This window comes from Carcharodon carcharias, chromosome 16, assembly GCF_017639515.1.
Source record: "Carcharodon carcharias isolate sCarCar2 chromosome 16, sCarCar2.pri, whole genome shotgun sequence".
NCBI classification, from domain to species: Eukaryota; Metazoa; Chordata; class Chondrichthyes; order Lamniformes; family Lamnidae; genus Carcharodon; species Carcharodon carcharias.
In genome coordinates, this window is record NC_054482.1 from 91,025,381 (window position 1) to 91,045,558 (window position 20,178).

General features: G+C 40.0%; 1 protein-coding gene across 7 annotated transcripts in view; it reads right to left on the reverse strand.

The window, feature by feature from the left end:
* Positions 1–20,178, reverse strand: part of ptprfa (protein tyrosine phosphatase receptor type Fa) — a 509,773-nt gene that overhangs the window by 32,402 nt on the left and 457,193 nt on the right. For all 7 annotated transcript variants that reach the window (XM_041207577.1, XM_041207574.1, XM_041207576.1 and 4 more), the window contains 4 exons: positions 10,884–11,003; positions 7,676–7,830; positions 5,441–5,726; positions 1,689–1,867 (listed from right to left, as the gene is read on the reverse strand). In XM_041207577.1, coding sequence (XP_041063511.1) covers positions 1,689–1,867; positions 5,441–5,726; positions 7,676–7,830; positions 10,884–11,003 — 740 coding nt within the window. The remainder of the gene's footprint in view (positions 1–1,688; positions 1,868–5,440; positions 5,727–7,675; positions 7,831–10,883; positions 11,004–20,178) is intronic.

Sequence of the window (20,178 nt, forward strand, 5' to 3'; positions counted from 1 at the left end):
TACTGTACAATTATCTGTATTGTAACAAATTGTCTTGCTTGACTCTGGTTACTCTACATGTGCCAATATATATTAACAATAGATATATTGTAGCCAATAGTAAAAGCGAATTGCAGCAATGCTTCTCAGCCATACCTCTGTGGGGTAGGCACAAACACTGTATTTACAAATAAGCAGAATACAGTTTGACAGTACTAGTACAGTTTTTGCATTGTGTGCATTTTCTAGCCCCAAAATGAAGTCAGTTTTCTTATCCATTAAAAATCTTTAAACCTGCACTGTTTACTACCAAGTAATAAGTTCTTGTAAATGCATGTCTTGATCCTAAAAGTTTTAAAAAAAAAGTATCCTGCATCCTCTGCTGTTGTCTTTCAGAAAATAAGGTTGGATTACATGCCTAGGAACTTGAGCACAGAATGAGACTGACACCAGAGCAACAGTAAAGAAATATGGTACTGTTGAAGGTGCCATCTTTCAGAAAGGACATTAAGCAGAGACCCCATTTGCTCTCTCAAGTGGCATTATTCAGTGAGTAAGGAAATTCTCCCAATGTCCTGTCCAATGTTTACACCTTAAAATAGATAGGCTCATAACGTCTGAGCTCCCCAGCGTCGGATCTGGGGTTACCCCAAAGATGTTTTGACAATCCCTCTGGGAAGGTCCTAGGTAAGGGTTTGCACGGCAATTGCCCAGAAGTGCACACCTCCTGTGGACAATTGCCCTGCGCTGGGAACCTTCTGCAAATGCAGTCTAAATCGCAAACTTTGGATGATTCTGCTGGGGTTACGCCAATAGTTACTCAGAAAAACTTAGAAGAATTAAAACCTCTTCTAACTTCTGAGTAACTATTGTAAAGACCCAGACCAACCCCACAGGACTGCCCCACATCCCCAACACCACCCCCCGCCTCAAAAATGGGAACCCCCCGAACCTCCCTGACCTTGGATCCCCCCCCCACCATTGCACGACCCCCTCTGGACCTCCCCCAAGAATCCCCAATGCCTCAGACCACCCCCCCAATGGACCTCCAACCAACCTCCCCCTCTTGGATCTCCCCCCACCAACCTCATACACCCCGCACCCTCCTGACCTCAGACCCCCTGCACTTCAGACCACATCACCCCCCCAAATTCCCCTGGGCCTTCCAACCCCTTGGCCTCGGACCCCCCCAACTACCCCTACCAACCCCAGACACCTCCAACCACAGACTACCCACACCCCAACACTCCCCCACAAGGCATTCCAACCGCCACCCCCGAACCTCAGGCCGATCCCCCCTCCCGAGACTTCCGACCACACCCCCTTGATTTCCAACCAACCCCCACCTCCAACCTCCTAGGCCTTTGATTGACCTCCCCCCACCCACCCCGAGGCCTCTGACCAACCCCCACACCCCCAACCAACAACCCCCTTCCCACGCCCCCGGATACCCCCGAATCCTGTCCATTTTTCTTCTCCCTGACCTGTCAATTTCCCTGGCCCTTTAAACTTACCTGGTGTTAGTGGGTGGTGCCCACAATTGGCTGCAAAGCACATTGGGACATCCTGAGGTGGTAAAAGGTGTAATATAAATGCAATTTCTTTCTATCTTACAAGAGGGGAGGTATCTTGCAGTAATAGAAAATTATGAACAGTTGGTATGGAATAAGTGTGGTCATTGTAGCTTTACAAGGAGAAAACTATAGTACCTGTATCCATCGATGAAGCTGGCATTGATGTAATCAGAGCCCTCAACCCCTCGGATTGGCTGCAGACAGACTCGTGTGGACTCATAGGGCATGATGTTCACTAGTCGGTTCTTAAACTTGTTACATGGGAGATTGGCACTGATGAATCGTGAGGTATGTGCTTTGGAGTTTGCCAAGCGCTGCAAATAAATGATAAAATAGGTCAGCCCAAAAAATGTGAGATGGGTTTGCTTGGAATTTACAGTACAGAAACAGGCCACCCAGCCCAACAAGTCTTTGGGTCCTTATGTTCCACATGTGTTACCAAAGCATACAAAATAGGGAAAAATATAAAAATCCTACAACATTTCTGAGAATAAAATTACATGGTCGTTACTCAGAATTATAGATTTTTATAACAGAGCTACTGAAGCAGAAATCAGAAATGTCCAGATCTAATCCTATATGCTAGAATAGCCAAGTCTTAGCTGAAGCTACATCATTCATGGTTCTCACAGCTCACTGTTATCCAGTTACAAGCTATAGGAATTGACGTGTGCAGCTGTACATTTATAAGTACGTATGCATGCAAAAAAGCTGAGAATAGGATTGGCTGTAATGTCTATTCGTTATCACCCATTGTCCAAGCTGATCATGAAGGATGGCTACTTGGATAAAGTACCAGAAGGACATCCTAATCTCAGCATTGGTCACTGACAGTCAAGAGAGGAGCTGGGCAGGTGGGGAAGTTGGTGGCAGGGGAAGAAAGAGAAAAATCAGATTAAATTCAAGTGAAAATGGAGTTTTAAGGGTAAACTTAAAAGTGATCAATTGTTAATGAAATCTCAAAAATGAAGTATAGCACTTTACAAGTGCCCTGAATTTTAACAAAAATATTAAATAACAAAGCAATTTAATGTTCCTGCATAATATTGAGTGTAATAAAGGTTAAGCTAGCTGGAATGATGACTATTACTGCTTTTTGGGTGTAAAGGTATACAATTTCACACAACAGGATTTTAAGGGTTTTTCCAGTGCATTTTTGACAATGTTATTATTTCAATAGAAAATATGGGTAAGACAACTTCTCTCTTTTAGCTGACATAATGCTCAAAAGTCCCAAATGCCAGTTTTTGCAGCAACTGGAGTAGAACATGAATCTGCTGCCATGTGCCCCACCCTGATTGCTCACTTGAGGCATCAGCATAAACACCAACTTGTAAAACTTGACCAACAACTCCAAAAGAAGCTGACAACTCAAAAACAGACATGAATATAGGTCTAATCACACCCAAAAATACTCACTATCTGCATGTTTGGTTGGTAGGTATGGAACAACAATGGTTACCAGCTTAATTTGTAAACACTCTCCAACATTTGGGTTTTTCATTAACTAATAGGCTCTTCAGTCATCTACTAAGAACACTCTGCTGGTTATGAGAAAAAACACTCAGCTATTACGTAGTATGGACAGCTTAGAAACAGGCCATTTGGCCCAAAAGTCGATTCCATGCCGATGCGTATGCTCCACATGGCCTCCTCTCAATCTCCTTCATTGAATATCCTTCTGTTCCTTTCTCCTTCGTTTTTATCTCAAATTAATCCTTATCTAGATTCCTTTTAAATTCACTATGCTAATCACTTCAATGACTTTGTGGTGACGATTCTGACCAGTCTCTGGGTAAATAAGTTTGTCCTGAGCCTCTATTTGATTTATGAGTGACTATCTTATATTTATGGCCCCTAGTTCTAGTCTTGCCTGCAAGTGGAAATTTTTCTCTATGTCTACCCTATAAACCCTTTCATCAACTAAAACAACTTTTCAGCTGACCCCTTAGTCTTTTATTTCCCCCCTCGACTAAAGAGCCCCAGTCTTTTCAATCTTGATAGTACTAATATCATACTTGTAAACCTGAGTTGATAGATATAAACTCACAATACTAATATCATACTTGTAAACCTTCTTTGCACCTTTCCCAGTGCCTCTATATCCTTTCTATAATGTGGAGACCAGAACTGTTCACAGTATTCTAACTGTAGTTCAACTAAAGTTCTGTACAATTCTAATATAGCTTCTCTGCTTTTCAATGTTATTCCTCTAGAAATTAATGCCAGCGATTATTTTTAAATGCCCTTACTAACCAGTATTACCACTTTTCGTATTTTATGTATTTATATCCCAGATCCCCCAGGACATAAACACAGCTTGGGCCTGTTGGGCTGAATGGCCAGTTTCTGAGCTGTAAATACTATGTAATTGCTATGTAGCCCTACAATAGTTAAATGTTTTTCACATAACTGGTAGGGTGTCCCTGATTAATGACACTTATTTTGCAAAGGCCATGTGGCTTCTTTATTCTTCCTACTTAAAAGTCCTGGCTCATATTTGGCTATATTAAAGTACATTTGCTAATTGCACATCCATTCTACAAGTTCATTAATGGAAATGCTTCATAATTAAACAGCATAAAACACAGGAAATAATTATGGGGTAGAATTTTGCCCTTGGTGTGCGGGATAGGCAAGGGCAGGTGTTCAGGAAGCTGACTGCCGCCCGCAATAGGCAGCGCTCAGCGATTTTATGCAGGGAGCCAATTAAGGCCCGCCCTGCATGGAACGCAAGTGGCAGCGCTGAGTGCTGCCTGTGCGGATGGGGGGAGGAGGGCGACCAGGCCGAGAGGGAAAGAGCTGAATAATCTCCCTGAGGCACAAAGCTGCCTCAGGGAGATGAAGAACGTATTGGAAAAAATATTAAAGAGCAGAAAAAATTAATGAAACATGTCCCCTCGTGACATCTTATATTTATGGCCCCTAGTTCATGTGACTCTGTCACATGAGCAGGGACATTTTTTAATTAAAAATTAAAGTTTTTATTTCATTTGTTTTTGAATTTGGAAACCTCATCCCGCGTGGGAAAATGCAAAGGCCGCTTGGCCTTTTCGCCTACCCGTCAACCGTTAGGTGGAACGGGCAGTGAAAAATCCAGCACAAATGATAACCTAATGGCCTTAATAGGTCTTTTAATTGTTGGCAACCAACGCCATCACATGTCATTTCACAATCGGCCAAGTCCGGTGCGTGCCCATCCGCCATGCTAAAAATCCTGCCCTTGAAGTTTCTTAGTTACTATTTCTACTAAGCTTTAAGGAATCTTTCTCCAGGCTCTCAAAACGTTCTTGATGCACTGAACATTGGAATTTCTCAAACAACTGTTTCACTGACATATCCCTGATTGGCATCTTAATGGCTTTTCTGTTTCTTGGTCTTGGTTATGTACAGAAGGGACAGTAATAAGGCACAGTACATTGCAACCTTTTAAATGAAAAGCTGGTCTTGAATAAGATTTCTTCAGCTCTTTGCTTGACACCTGATCAAGGAAACAATACTCCTACTCTCCACAGTGCTTTAAGCTTTCATTACAGCATTATCAATCCAAACATGTTCAGGACTGACCAGCATAGCAGTGTGTAGGGTGCAGTTTCAGTAGCCCGTTCTGTTACTTTCTTGTTCTCAGCCATGTTGTTACAGGGACAGGAAAAGAAAGGAGATGGGGAGGAGAAGATAATCTGAATGATTGGATAAATGCCAGGCAGTTCCAGCTCATGCACTAGAAGTGAAGCTTTAAAAGGGTTGTAAATTAGGAAATATTACCCTCTTAATATTTTCAATGTTTTTTAATGGTTTCTGTCAATACAAGCTAAATGGCCATTTAAAGGGATCACACTAAACATAACACCAATGTATGAAATTTATATGCTGGCTGAAGCACTGACCTTGAATTCCAGCTCCATGGCTGAAACCGTCTCCGTTGGTGGAACCTGGCCAAGTTTCTGTATATGGGCAAAGAGACTTCTTGCTGGAACTTCTGTGTTTCCACATGTTGCTGCTTCGAGAAGGGCCTCATGAATGAAGATATACTGATCTTCAGTTTGCACCATGTAATTTCGCTGTGCTCTCATGCAGGTGACATGACCATAGATATCAACTGTCTTCTCATGTTTAATTCGTTCTAGCATGGCATCGATCACAACAAAGCAGCCAGTTCGGCCCACACCAGCACTGTGCGGAAGGAAAGCACATTCATTAAGAAATATTAAATTACTTTGGCAAGAACAGTTGATCTAATTCCTCTACAAACGACTTTTAAAAAAATCTGCACCAGTGCTTTAAATGTCAGTGTTGGTTCAGTTGCAGAAATCTAAACTCTAAGAAGGTCATGTGCATTACTAATATGAATCACAAAATTTAGAAAGTAAATTACTACAGAAATAGGTATGTACAAGAAACTACTCTTTAGAGCAAGCACAGAACAAGGAAGGGTATTGTATAATTTCCCCCAGCTTGCTGTTGTTCAGTTTTGTTTAGGCACAATTTCCAACCTCATGTTCTGGACCATTTCTTGGCTGTAAAGGCAGGCAACCTTGTCCCAAGGCTCTCCTTTTGAACTGGGATTAAAAAGTGCAAAAGCATCACCTTAAATAACTTGCTCTTTGGTGTTCTCCCTCTCTCGCTAAGACTAATTTTTATTTTCACTTGGTACACCCCCTCCAATTAAGCTTTGAAACTTGCTGTGTGGGAAATAAGCAGTGATTATTTTATTTCACGGCACCAAGAGCATCTTAGTAAACTTAAAAAATATAAAAGTTGTATTATGCAGCTGAGTTACACATTTCGTATTAGCATGTACAATATCTCCATAGATCAAAAATGTATTAAGTAGATCAGGTAGCTTGTAATATTAGGGTTGTGACATGGAAAGAAACCACAGAAAACTGTACATGGAACAAATAGATTCTCAATAAAATAGTTGCTTCAAAACTTATTCCCATAAATCTACATGCCAACCTAGAAAACTAGCAAAAGCTGGTGGTCCCTCAGCTGACAACTTAAAATTGCCTGAACAAATAAATACATGTGTTTTGTAACTTCAGCCATGAGTACACACAATATTTTGTTTCTTGCATTGAAGGAAAAAACACCAGGGTGATGAGAAAACCAAATTTTAGAAACACAAAACGGGTGGTGGATAAACAATGCTGAACATTTACTTTGGGCAGAATTTTGCCCTTGGCAGGGGTGCTCGGTGGGGGCAGTCGGGAAACCGACTGCTGCCTGCGATTGGTACCACACCGCGATTTCATGCTGGCCGGCCAATTAAGGCCTGCCCAGCGTGGAACATGAGCGGCACAGCTCAGCGATGCCTGTGCTGGCAGGGGGAGGAGGGCAAGTAGGCCAAACGCGAACTTTGTGCACACGCGTGAAAGAGCGCTTCAATCTCCCTAAGGCACGGAGCTGTCTCAGGGAGATGAAGCGCTGTTTAAAAAACTAATGAACAAAATAAAAATGTCATAAAACATGTTCTCTTATGTGACTCTGTCACATGAGCAGGGACATGTTTTTAATTCAAGTGTAAAATTTTTATTTTATTTTTATTTGCTTTAGGAAATCTTATCCACCCGTGGATGAGGTTTCCTAAAAAATGCAAAGGCTGTTTGGCCTTTTCGCCTGCCCGCCAACCGTTAGGTTGAATGGGCAGTGAAAAATTCAGCACAATTGTTAACTTAATGGCCTTAATAGGCCTTTTAATTGTCGGCGGGTGCGCTGCTGACTCCGGCGTGCGCTCACCGACCGAACTAGCGCAAGAGTGAACATTGACGTTGGCATGCTCGGCCACGTCAATGCTCTTTATTTCACACTCGGGGATGTCAGGTGTGTGCCCGCACATCGAGTGAAAAATCCTGCCCCTAAAGTTTTTGGTATTCTTTCAACCATTAGAGTTTGGAGTAAATGCTGAAGGGAAAGCCTGGTGCAATACCATGTATGGCTGAGTTTTGTCAGAAAATACTGACTAGAGTCCCAGAAGGATGAAAGTCAGTGCAAAATGCAAATGGCTGGCACATCCTTTATAGGTAGTCACAAGATCATGCATGAATGTCAAAAAATATTCACTTCATTTTATAATTTTCTGTTTATCATTTCAGCTCTAAAATTATTTCAACTCCACGTACCTGCAGTGAACCACCATAGGACCAGCATCTGGGGGATTGCATGCTTTAACTCTCCTCAGGAAGGCCAATATTGGAGTAGGGTATTCTGGAACACCATGGTCTGGCCAAGCCATGAACTGGAACTGCCGCACTTCCCGCTTCTCACTTGAACCATTCTGATGAGAAAAGAGCAATTCTAAGCAGCCTTGTGATTTAATTTGTCCAAAAATATGTACATATAATGTAAGGTTACAGAAAATGAAGTTTATTTAGAATCTCTAACTAACACTATTTAACGTCCTTCCACAGGTGCAGTAACTTAAGTCAAAAATAAGAGTGGCAGTTTGGTATGGCAAAGGTCAAGAGAACTGATAATCAGTGAGGGCATCTATTGCTGGTCCTTTAGTGACTTGAGAAATCTAGAATGCCCATTGCTACTTTCTCGTACCCATTTTAATTCAACCTAAACTTCAGAGAAACACTTTGGTGTTTTATGGTGTTCCCCTTGACTTTGCCATCTCACATGGCTTCTCTCATCATCTCAATCACAAAGAAAGAAAGGCTTAAGAACATAAGAAATAAGAGCAGGAATAGATCTTGATCAATATGATTATGGCTGCTCTTCTGCCTCACATCCATTTTCCCACCCACTCCCCGTATCCCTCGGTTCTTTGAGAAACCAACAATCTATCTCAGCCTTAAATACACTCAACAATGTAGCATCCAAAAACCTCTCTTTGGTAGAGATTGCAAAGATTCACAACTCTCTGAGTGAAGAAATTTCTCCCCAACTCAGTCATAAATGATTGATCTTTTATCTTGAGATTGTTCCCCCTTGTTCTAGATTCCCCAGTCAGGGGAAAACAACCTCACAATGTCTACCCTGTGAAGCCCCTTCAGAATTTTGTATGCTTCAATGAGATCACCTCTCATTTACTAAACTCAAGAGAGTATAAGCCCAATTTACTCAGCTTCTCACAGGACATCCCTTTCATACCAGGAACCACTCCAGCGAACCTTCACTGTACTGCCTCCAAGGTGAGTGTGTATTCTTCCTTAAGTAAGGAGACCAAAACTACACACAGTACTCCAGGCATGGTCTCACCAAAGCCCTATACAATTGTGACCGTATTTCCTTATTCTTGTACTCCAATTCCCTTGCAATAAAGGCCAACATGTTACTTGTCTTCCTAATTGCTTGCTGTACCCTTGTGCCAACTTTCTCTGTTCCTTGTATGAGCAAACCCCAGTTTCTATGAACATCAACATTTACAAATTTCATGCCTTTTAAAAAATATTCTGCTTTTCTATTCTAAGACTTGCCCACATTATATTCCAACTGCCACCTTGTTTCCCACTCACTTAACCTGCCTATATCTCTTTATAGCCTCTCTATATCCACCTCATAGAATACATTTCCACTAGGACAGTATCATTAACAAACATTAAGAATTACTTTCAGTCTCTTTGTCTAAGTCATTAATATAATTTGTAGATAACTGAGGCCCCAGCACTGACCCCTGTGGCACTTCACTTGTTTATCCCTACTCTCTACTTCCTCTCAGCTAAAAAATTCTCCACCCATGCTAATATATTACTCCAATTTCTACGAGCCTTTATCTTACATATTAATTTTTTGTGTGGCATATTACGATCTCCGTGAAGGCCAGTAACTTTGAAAAAGAAATTCCAGTTCATAGCTGAAAGGATGACACGACAAGATTCCATGTTTTAAGACTTTTACTCTAACAAAAGACTAACAGTACTACTGATTAGACACTACCTTTGTAGCCAATTAATACTTTCTCTTGTGCAAACTAGGCTAATCTTCCAACTAGTTTTAATTTCTCAAGAATTTGGTCTTTTCAGTCCAATATAAGCTCCCATCCACCTTCCTGCCAGTGGTGAATCTTTCTGCCAATAAATGCTCTCGCTCTCCCAGATCCTGGCAGATTAACCTTGGTTGAGAGTTTTCAGGAATGTCTTAGACCCTTCCTCTCTCAAAGCCTATCTCCATGGTTAATTTGAATCACATGAGCCTTGTATCCAGGTAGAAATGTGATTAACTATTCTCGAGACCCCAACTCACTTTTATCGTGTAAGTAAATGGACAGTATAAAGCATAATTGTTTACAACCCAACTTTCGCAACACTTTTCTGAGACTTTGGAGATTCACAGTCTATCCACTGTTAGCACACTGGCTACTGCCATTGTCTCCAAGTGCAAATACCTTGTATCTTTTTCCCAGTAAAACAATCTGGGCTCCCTTTAATCTCTAACAATCAAATCACCAAGGCTTGCTGTCAGGCAGACTTCAGAACAGGTTAAGTGGCTCCCTTAAATTAAAGGCGCAGCCCCAAAACATAACAATCTTATAAATGCTATAAGTGTAACAGCCACTTCATCAAATGTCTTTTGAAAATCCAAGTATATTACATCTATTAGCCCAACTTTTTCTACACTGCTAGTTATCTAAAAAAAATCTCTACTAAATTTGTCAAACATGATTTCTCTTTCATAAAACCATGTTGATTGTGTCTGGTCACTCTTTGATTTTCTAACTGCATTGTTAAAACTTCCTTGATAATAGATTTTGGAATTTCCTGTCAACTGATGTCAGACTAACTGGTCTGTAGCTCCGTTTTCTCCCTCCTTTCTTTCTTGATTAGCATTGTACATTTGCTAACTTCCAATCTACTAGGGCTGTTCTAGAACCTAGGGAATTTTGGAAATCATAACTTGCATTAATGCAGCAACTTTAATGATCTTAGGACACCCCAAAGTGCTTTGCTATGAAATATTTTTGAAGTGTAGTCACTACTGTAATGTAGGAAACACAACAACCAATTTGCACACACCAAATAGCAATGAAAGAAATGAGCCAATCATCTGTTTTAGATGTTGTTTGAGGAATAAACGTTGGTCAAGACACAGGGATATCTCTCTTGCTCTTCTTCAAATAGTGCCTTTGAGGTCTTTTGCATCAATTTGATAGTGCAGATGAGGTTTAACATATGATTTAAAAGACGGCACCTTGAAATACAGAGCTGCTTCAGTACTGAGCAGGAGTGTAGGCCACCTCTGATCTCACCTTCATATCTCTCACCACTCTGCACACAGAACCATTTGTGTGTATTTTTACTTGCCTCGTCCTCTTCAAGTCCAGGCATCAGAAAAATCATCGAAGTAGTTTGGGCACACACATGCATGCAGCAATTGATTCTGTACCTTATAGAGTGCAAATGTCCGAACAGAATATGTTGCTAGTTCCACCATGTCCAATAGGGTGACCTGAATCATTCCATATGTTTCTGTGCCACGGCATGGCCAATATTGATCGCATTTTACCTATAGAAAAATATATCACATGATTAAGAATGTTCAAAGTGCAGGGGTCCTGGAGGAATGGAGTTATCAGCGTAGTATTCAGCTCTGATGAAGAGTCATATGGACTCGAAATGTCAACTCTGTCTTTCTCTCCACAGATGCTGTCAGACCTGCTGAGTTTTTCCAGCATTTTTTGTTTTTGTTTCAGATTTACAGCATCCGCAGTATTTTGCCTTTATATCTGATTAAACTGGAGATATATGTGGTTGTTGTCTAACAATTAGAGATGGAACTTAAATTTATGACAGAAATTATGTGAATAAAATACAAACATCTACAGTATAACATAAAAAGGCACCATTAATATGTGTATTTCATGCTATGTTAGCAAGTTGATCATGCGTATCCCATATAACACAAGAGTCTATGTATTTACAGATGTTAACATGGACATACAGATAAGCTATACAGGACCACATATTCATTCCCAGTTATCCAGTACGTATTGAATGCTTTAAGCTACTCATACATTTAAAACATAGTTTTGAGTGTGTTACTTATATTGTATGGAATTAGGCCCTTAAAGGAATACTTTGTAATAATTAAAAAAAAATGGGCTGTGGACATCACTAGTAAAGCAAGCATTTATTGCCCATCCTTTCTTGGGGAGTCACCTTCTCGAACCGCTACAGTCCATCTGGTGTAGGTACACCCACAGTACTGTTAAGGAGTTAGTTCCAGGACTTTGACCTGAAGGACAGTGAAGGAACAGCAATGTATTTTCAAAGTCAGGATGGTGTGCAAATTGGAGAGGTCCTTGCAGGTGGTGGTATTCCCATGCACCTGCTAACCTTGCTCTTCTGGGTGGTAAAGGTGGTATCAAAGGAGCATTGAGAGTTGCTGTTGTGCATCTTGTAGACAGCACACACTGCAGTTACTATGTGCCAAGTGAATGCTGCCAAGTGCCAAGGTGGCTGGTTAAAAGGCCAGCCTTAGTTCTCTGGGACTTAATCCCACTTATCTGGTTCAATATTAGCAATTCTAGCCCACACCCCTGCCTCAGCTCATGTCTACCCTTTGCCCTTAGATCTTCCATGCCAACTCACCCAGTATCAACCATGGGCAGACTTCAGGAGCCAGTCTGAGATGAAGGAAAATAATGTTCTAAATATCTATTACAAACTTCTCTCCATTAAAAACACTCATTTAAATTATCTCAAGTATTTAATTTCTTATAAAAACAAACACCCCCACATCAAACACAGCTAATCCCTTAATATCCTTGTGGAATTGTCAATCGGACTGCGAACATACAACCCCCAACTTTGATAATGACAGGTTGTGGAAGTGGTCAAGCAGTATTAATGCTAAGATTATAGCACTTAAGGTTATGTCAACAAATAGTTATTGAAACTGTAAGCACCAATTTGTTTTCAACTCAGAGACACAGGCAGGCTGTTTTTTTCCTCAAAACTTAAAACTGGGATATTTAATTAACTTTGCAGCTTGACAGTTCCGCATATCTTATGTGTTTTACGAGTATTTATGACTACCCTCTCACATTGCAGAATAAGGCCCTTACTCCAGCGAAAATGTTTGATCAGCACGGAGTTCAAATGGCTCTGCTAGGTTCAGGTTTCCCCCATGTGTGTGTCACGATCTGTCTGTTTCCCTACTGGCAGGAATAGTATCTGCCAAAAATTTTGGGGTGGGGAAGGGGCGGGTTGACTTTCGGATCTGTGTCCCGGCACTATTTTAGATATGGTGCGGAGTCTCCATGACTCTGTGAAAATCTAGGGCATAGATACAAATATTTAGAATGTAACATGCTTGGTTGAAGTTGCTAAATATGTTTGGATTTACTGAAATTAAGTTATAATTTGGTGCCTTCAACTTAAAGCTAATTTAAATCTATTTTTTATTTCCACTGCGAGACTGCTCCTGAATAATGAGTAGCAGTTATTAGTGATTAAGATCTCACTTGAGAATAAAATCTATGCCTTGCGGAGCTCCAGGAGGTCACCTTTTTCCTGGTTTATTTTTGTAGTAGACTCTTAAGTAACGAGATTTGCATATTTTGCTCTTCTACATGGGTGTTCAATGCTTTTAGGAATAGCATGATCGATTGTGAAAGCAATTATTGTTCCTTTGAGAAAATTATTTTTTGCTTGTCCATCTGCATTATCTGTTTGTGTGATTCGTGGTAGTGTGGAGCTATGAAGCACTCTAATTATGAAGTACTTTCTCCGATTAAAACATTTCTACAACTATTAAAATGCAATTTACCAAAACGTCAGTAAAATTACTCAAATCGTAATTAGCATCGTAAGGCAATGTAACCACCAATTTCAAAATAGTGCGTATCTCTTTTTAAAACAACATACATTTTATAACATCATGACTTTTTATTCAATTATTAAGAAACAAATGTAAGAAATGTGTCTCCTCTTTTCTCCATATTTTGAGGTACATTTTCAACTTGGCACCCAGGCATAAAACTGGCATTGCGACTTGGCATTTCATTACAGAAACATTTCGATTTTCTTGGCAGATACCCAATGTGCAACACCATCTTGCTGCCCAGATGGCAAGTTGAAATAATACCCCTTTGTCTAAATTGTCTTGGATTATGCCATAAATGCTTCCTTGTGACTTTTGAGTACAGGTATGTTTCAAAGAATAAGCTTGATTTTTGTGTTTAGAATGACAATGCTATGTAATTTTCAAATACAATGAAAACTGCCAAAGCTGTGTATTTATCCTTCACCCATTCTGATCTGATTTTGTTGAAATAATTTTGGTTTTCATTTTTTTGGGAGACAGGAAAATTGCAAACCTCTTAAAATGGAACCTCTTGTCCATTTGACCTTACGTTACTGATGTACTGGTTTCCCAATGCTGAGTGCATGAAATTTTGTTGATAACTTTTGGCAGGTTGACTGTATTCATACATACATTGTGTCAAATTTTATTGCAATTATTTATGTTAGCTTGGATCACCCCCTTTCAAAAAGCTCCAGGGCCTATCTGAATTTAACACTTTCTTGAACATAAAGGCAAATGAGACATTCACTCACCCTTAACTTATTCAACAAAGTGCAAGTGTCCTGCTGCTCTGCCAGATCAATAAAATCCTAGCTTTGGAACACAGCTCTTAAATCTTCCAAATCCCTTAAACTTCCTGTGTTATCTTTAAAATAATCTCTTCCTTTCTTTAGGCTGGAATTATTTGCAAGTGAGGCAGTCTATCTAGTACAGTTTATATTCTGCAAGGAATGTCCTGTCACTGTCGTTTGTGGTGCTTCTTTGTACCCATTATGCAGGATTAGACAACATATAGCTGAGTGTACATCACATTGTCTGTTTCCTTAATAATTAGAATGTCAGTGAGTTTATTGCATTTTCAATGCAAAGATTCAATGTATTTTGAGAATACCCACAACCACCAATGAAAATGACAAAGAATTAATTATTGCTTGTTAAATGTGTTGGCTTGTCTTGCATTAGGAAACTCTTTCTGCCTCTGTTTGTTTATTGCCTGTTGCTCAACTGTAGATCTGTTGAAACACATTTGTAAAGAAGCCATACTTGCAGATGCTATTGAAAATACACAATAAACTAACTGTTGCAGGTTAAAAATAGTCGTTTGGTAGAACAGAATTTGAGTATTGCTGAAATAAGACATTCAAAGCTTTTTGTCTTGCACTCATTGGGACAATTCGCAAGAATTCCAAATGTAAAGGGAACAACAATTTATATTTCAGGAGAAGAGAGTGCTGATTCTCCATGGCTATGCTACTACCAATCAGATTCCACTTGCTAACCAATCGGCACTCTGTTCTCATGAGGTATAAATTTTTTTTCCCTTTACATTTGATATTCTTGTGAATTGTCCTGATGAGTGCAAGACAAAACGCTTCAATGATACATTGCAGATTAATTATGTTCACTGGGTTTCATGAAGAATTGAAATAAAATCTGCAAAGTATTCTCCATATAAGACTCATAGCAAATCCAGAATGAAATTCTCCACTCTATATATATATATATATATATATATATATATATTATAAAAGTATCTTGTCTTGCTAACTAATAAATTTACCAAATGCCAGCATTTAGGCAATTGTTTTGTTGTTACAGATATCTGACAATAGCATGAATTACAGATATCTGACAATAGCATGAATTACAAGTGTAGGGACTGCGATCTTAAGATGAATTTGCTTAGAGCTATTTTGACAGTTTTGAACTAGCCAAATATGATGCGAATTTAGCATTTTATTGTTCTTATACTCCATGTGGTATCAAGTAACGGCTGGGCACACTAGATACAGCAAAGGTCGTGGGCCCTGACAACATCCTGGCTGGAGACTTGTGCTACATAGCTATAATTTATCCGTCAAATTGGAAAATTATAAATAAAAACAGAAAATGCTGGAAAAACTCAGCAGGTCTGACAACATCTGTGGAGAGAGAAACAGAGTTAACGTTTTGAGTCTGTATGACCGTTCTTCAGAGCTCAAAACATTAACTCTGTTTCTCTCTCCACAGGTGCTATCAGACCTGCTACGTTTTTCCAGCATTTTCTGTTTTTATTTCAGATTTCCAGCATCTGCAGCATTTTGCTTTTATTAAAGTGGAAAATTATCTGGGTTTGCCCTGTTCACAAAATGCAGGACAAATCTAATCCGGCTACTGTAATTACCACCCCATAGTATAGTTTTGATGATCAACACAGTGATGAAAGGTGTTATCAACAATACTGTCAAGTACACTTACTCATCTATACCCTGTTCATCAATGCTAAATTTGAGTTCCACTAGGACCATATGACCCCAGACCTCATTACAGCCTTGGTCCAAATATGGACAAAAGCGCTGGATCCTAGAGGTGATGTCAGACTGACTACCATTGACATCAATATACCCATTTGATTGACTGTGAAAGACTGTTCTGACATTGAATGTTCCCAGGCTGAGAAAGGAAAAGAACAGAAGTAAACACTCAAGAGCTAAGAATCACCCTTGGACTGGATCCAGGAGAACTGAATGTCTACTTAAAGGACAGGATAAAGTATCCGTGAAGTGTGTTTTCGGTAGTGCTAAAATAAAAATGGGAATTTTCTGTTTGTCGTATAAAGTATTAATTGGCTACAAAGATAGTGTCAATCAATAGCGTTATTAGTCTTTTGTTAGAGTAAGTCTTAAAACATGGAATCTTGTCGTATCATCCTTTCAGCTATGAACTGGAATTTCGAATTGCTTTTTAAAAGTTACTGGTCTCCATGGAGATCGTAGCATGCCACACAAAAAATTAATATGGAAGATAAAGGCTCGCAGAAATGGGGGTAATATATTAGCATGGGTGGAGAATTTTTTAGCTGGGAGGAAATAAGAGTAGGGATAAACAAGTGAAGTGTCACAGGGAGTGACACTGGTAATGGCTAAAGGTAAAATGTAATTGTAAAGGTAACATTACTCCATTTATTACAATGATGCCTAGTATTCAGTGCCCCCCTCAATGTTGGGCTGTGCTGCAAGTCAACAAGGAATATCCAGTACAAACCTAGCTAAAGGACATTCCATTTCCTCCAACTAATTTAGAGCAAGTTCACAAGGGATTCACTTAGCCTTGCATTTAGAACACTTACTACTTGTAACACGTTCCCTGTCACACTTTGTAGGTAATCTCTAGATTATAAAACAGCATAACCTCCGAAAGAAAATGTGAACAATGTCACAGAAGATCTGCTAAATTTATGCATTTTATAAATGATGGATCTCTTGTGGTACTCCTCAAGGTGAGTCACAGGACAGACTCTGGAATTTTGGGTATGAGGTTGCAGAGCAGAAGAGAATAGGAATGTGAAGGGGCTGGTTTTCACCCATCTCACAAGAGGTCTTTTCCCCATATAGCCTTATACTCCATGGTCACTGCTTCACCACATGCGTTCTTCTCACAGTGACTCACTCACTTAGAGCAACATTGTCCAACGCACTTGCCGCTCATGACAAATCAGCTCAGACATGGCAATTTGATCATTTTTAGAGCCACACAATATCGAGTTGGGTTAAAGTTGCGGTGATGGGTACAAGTACGGGTAACACCTCGCTAGATCACTTTTTTATCCGTTCCTAATTGAGCAAGAAGGATCAACCATGTTGACGTTAAACAGGAGTCACATCAGTCAAACTGTGACTATGTATATCAGAATATAGTTCAGTTGCCGGATTTCTAGTGACCTGGAAGCTGAAGGACCACTTGTTCAATGAAGCAAGTAAAACAATCCACGGTTTGTTACCTTCTCTGTTCCTGTTCCCTCTGGGTACTTTAACATTTAGTACATTTTATGGCTTGTCAATAATAATCATTCTGTAACATTCTTCTTAAGCAAATGCAATGTCAAGGCTGGACTGCAAAGCACGATAGTAAGCTTCACTGAAAACTGTCAGTTTGTCAATGTTGGAGTACAGGTGTGTATGTGTGAGATGGCACGTAGCTCACCCTGATAAAGGGAATGTTATGTAGATAGGAGGCTCACACACCAACTCATAAGGGTCATTGCAGGGGCAACAGCTGTAACACATTTCATGCTTATAGAAGATATAATTAGTTCTATTAGTTTAACCGTTCTGTTATGTGACACAATATATTATCTGTTTGAGTTAATGCTTGCTTTATTATGAAATTGTTTTTCAAGGCTATACACTGTTAAAACCTTTGTGTAACAACAATGGTAGAATTGAAGAGAAGACCTGCCTGTGCCCCAGACAGCTCAGAAGCAGGAATATTGGAGCCGAGTCTCACTGTATATCTATTGCCCTTGTTAAATATTAACTTTGTATTTCTTTGTGATATTTAATAATCTCTGATTTGCTGAAAGAACACAAGTCTGTACTTTGTAGGCAAGAACTGGTCAAGACCCATGTGTGAGATGGGTTGGGTATCCTCTGCCTTATATAGGTTATCATATCTGGGGGTTTCTCTCTCTGTGATATCTTACAGTGCCTCTAAATGATGATATATTTAGATCTACAGGGCTATGATGTGAAGTGCTGTGATAGCAGGGCCAGCCTTTGGAAGGATAGCGGTCCAATTGCTCTCAAAATTGTCTTGGGGAACCCACCGACACACAATATTCTAACTGAAGAAGTTGGCTTTGTTTACCTGGTAGTTGGTGGTTTTTGCAAAACATTTCAGGAGGGCGAGCGGCAGACAGTGCTGCGAGGCTGCCAATCAAAGTTGAAATGTGTGATTTTGGCAAGTTGGGGTGGTGCAGCAACATCCAAATGTGTTCAGCCTTCGCCTTAATAGATCTATTGAAATGACAAAGGAGAGGGCGCAACTGACATAAAAGGAGAGTGTTTGCAGGAGGTTGGCTACAAGCCCAAGGTCTATTAAATTCTGATGTTAGTTCACGCTTGAAGAAATTTGATTTTTTAAAAAATAAACTAGAGCACTTTTTCAGAAACAGAGCACTTCAGTTGACAGATCATCACCACCCTATGAGAGTATCTAGTTAGGCTTGCTTTGTGGGAATACCTTCATGGTTCATTGCTATATTTTGAGTAATTTTTAGTTCTGATAAGATTGATCTTATAGCAATGATGATCTTGTGTTTCGATTTCCACATTCTCACCTAACCCTGATAACCTTTGATTCCCTTACCTAACAAGAATCTATCTACCTCTGCCTTAAAAATATTCAATGATCCCGCCTCCATCACCTTCTGAGGCAGAGGGTTCCAAAGTTGCACAACCCTCAGAAAAAATTTCTCCTCATCTCAGTCCTAAAAAGGCGACCCCTAATTTCTCCTCATCTCTGTCCAAAAAGGCCAATTTGAGGGGTTAACAGCTAGAAAGGTAAGATCATTATAAACAGCAGTGGGCTTGCTTAGCTAGAGAATTGGAGACAAGAAATTTCTTAGGAAGAATTGCAGCCCAGGGAATTGTTTTGTTTTGGTAGTTAAAGCTATAATTAATCTAAAAGCATTCAGTGAGCCCTGGGAAGCCAAGTCGTCATGGAGATGGGTGGAGCTTAAGAAGGTTCTAGGATTTCAATTTGTGTGTTTTTGCTGGGGGCAGAGTGTGCTTTGCAGCAGGGGAAAAGGCCATACTGAATGGGGGCTGCTGTTAGCAGGCTCCAGGCAGCATAAGTGTTGCTGTTAGTTATCTCCGTGCAGTTAGGGCTCAAGAAGTCCTGGAGAGCTGAGAAGGCAGCAGAAGGTCACTGTCTCTGTGGAAAGGGTTAGGGCTCAGAAGAAGCCCTTAGAGCCATTTATAGCATGATATAGCTGAGGAGTTTGGAGATTACAGAAATCTAGGGGCAGTGCCAGCGCACTGAAGCTAGCTAGCTATTAAAGAGCTAAAATTGGGCCAGTGAGTAGAGGCTATGGGAGACAAGACTGAAACCCTAGGGGGGTGTGCAGCTGTTCAGGCAGTCTAAGTTGGAGCAGCTTTGAGGAAATTCAGAGGCTTGATCTTCAAAAGTGAAAAGTTAGAGTCCCTCGCGAAGGAGACAGACCTTTAATGAGATTGGTTGATTCAGTGTTTACTGTCATCTGGATGGGTTTGCTGAAAAAAATGGGATGTGTCTTGGATACATTTGCTATTTATTGTAGTGTGGTGTGTTTGACCAGAGTTTGCCTGTTAATTCACATGTATCTCTTAATAACCCTGAAAGTTAGGGTATAAGATATATGTTGTAAATTGTTTTTTTTTGACCTTGCCAAATTTCTTTTAATTTGTTTAAAACCTGTGGAATCTGGAGTTAGCAATTGTCTTGAATCTCAAACCTTGTCCACTTTAAACAAACAGTTTTTGGTTCATATCCAGATAGTACCAAGCATTCAGGGGTCTGGTCAAGGATCTTAATTGACTGAAGCTTTTGAAGCTGTTCTCCTGGTTCTGGCAGAGACTGTATCAGTCTTGATTGCTGTCACTTTAAAACCTCACACCTATTTTTAAAAGAGTGAATTTGTTGTATTAATATTAAAATAATTTTGTGATATGGTAACCTGATCACCAAAGTTTGACGAGCATCAAAATCCTATTGGCATCCATGACTTACAGGTACTAGCATAATGGCTTATCTTCAGAGGTTTCTCTCCACTGGACCAAAATCAAGGTATTGCTTAAACAAGAACCAATATAGGTCAGGGAGCACAAGGGAGATGGATGGAAGGGACTTGGCG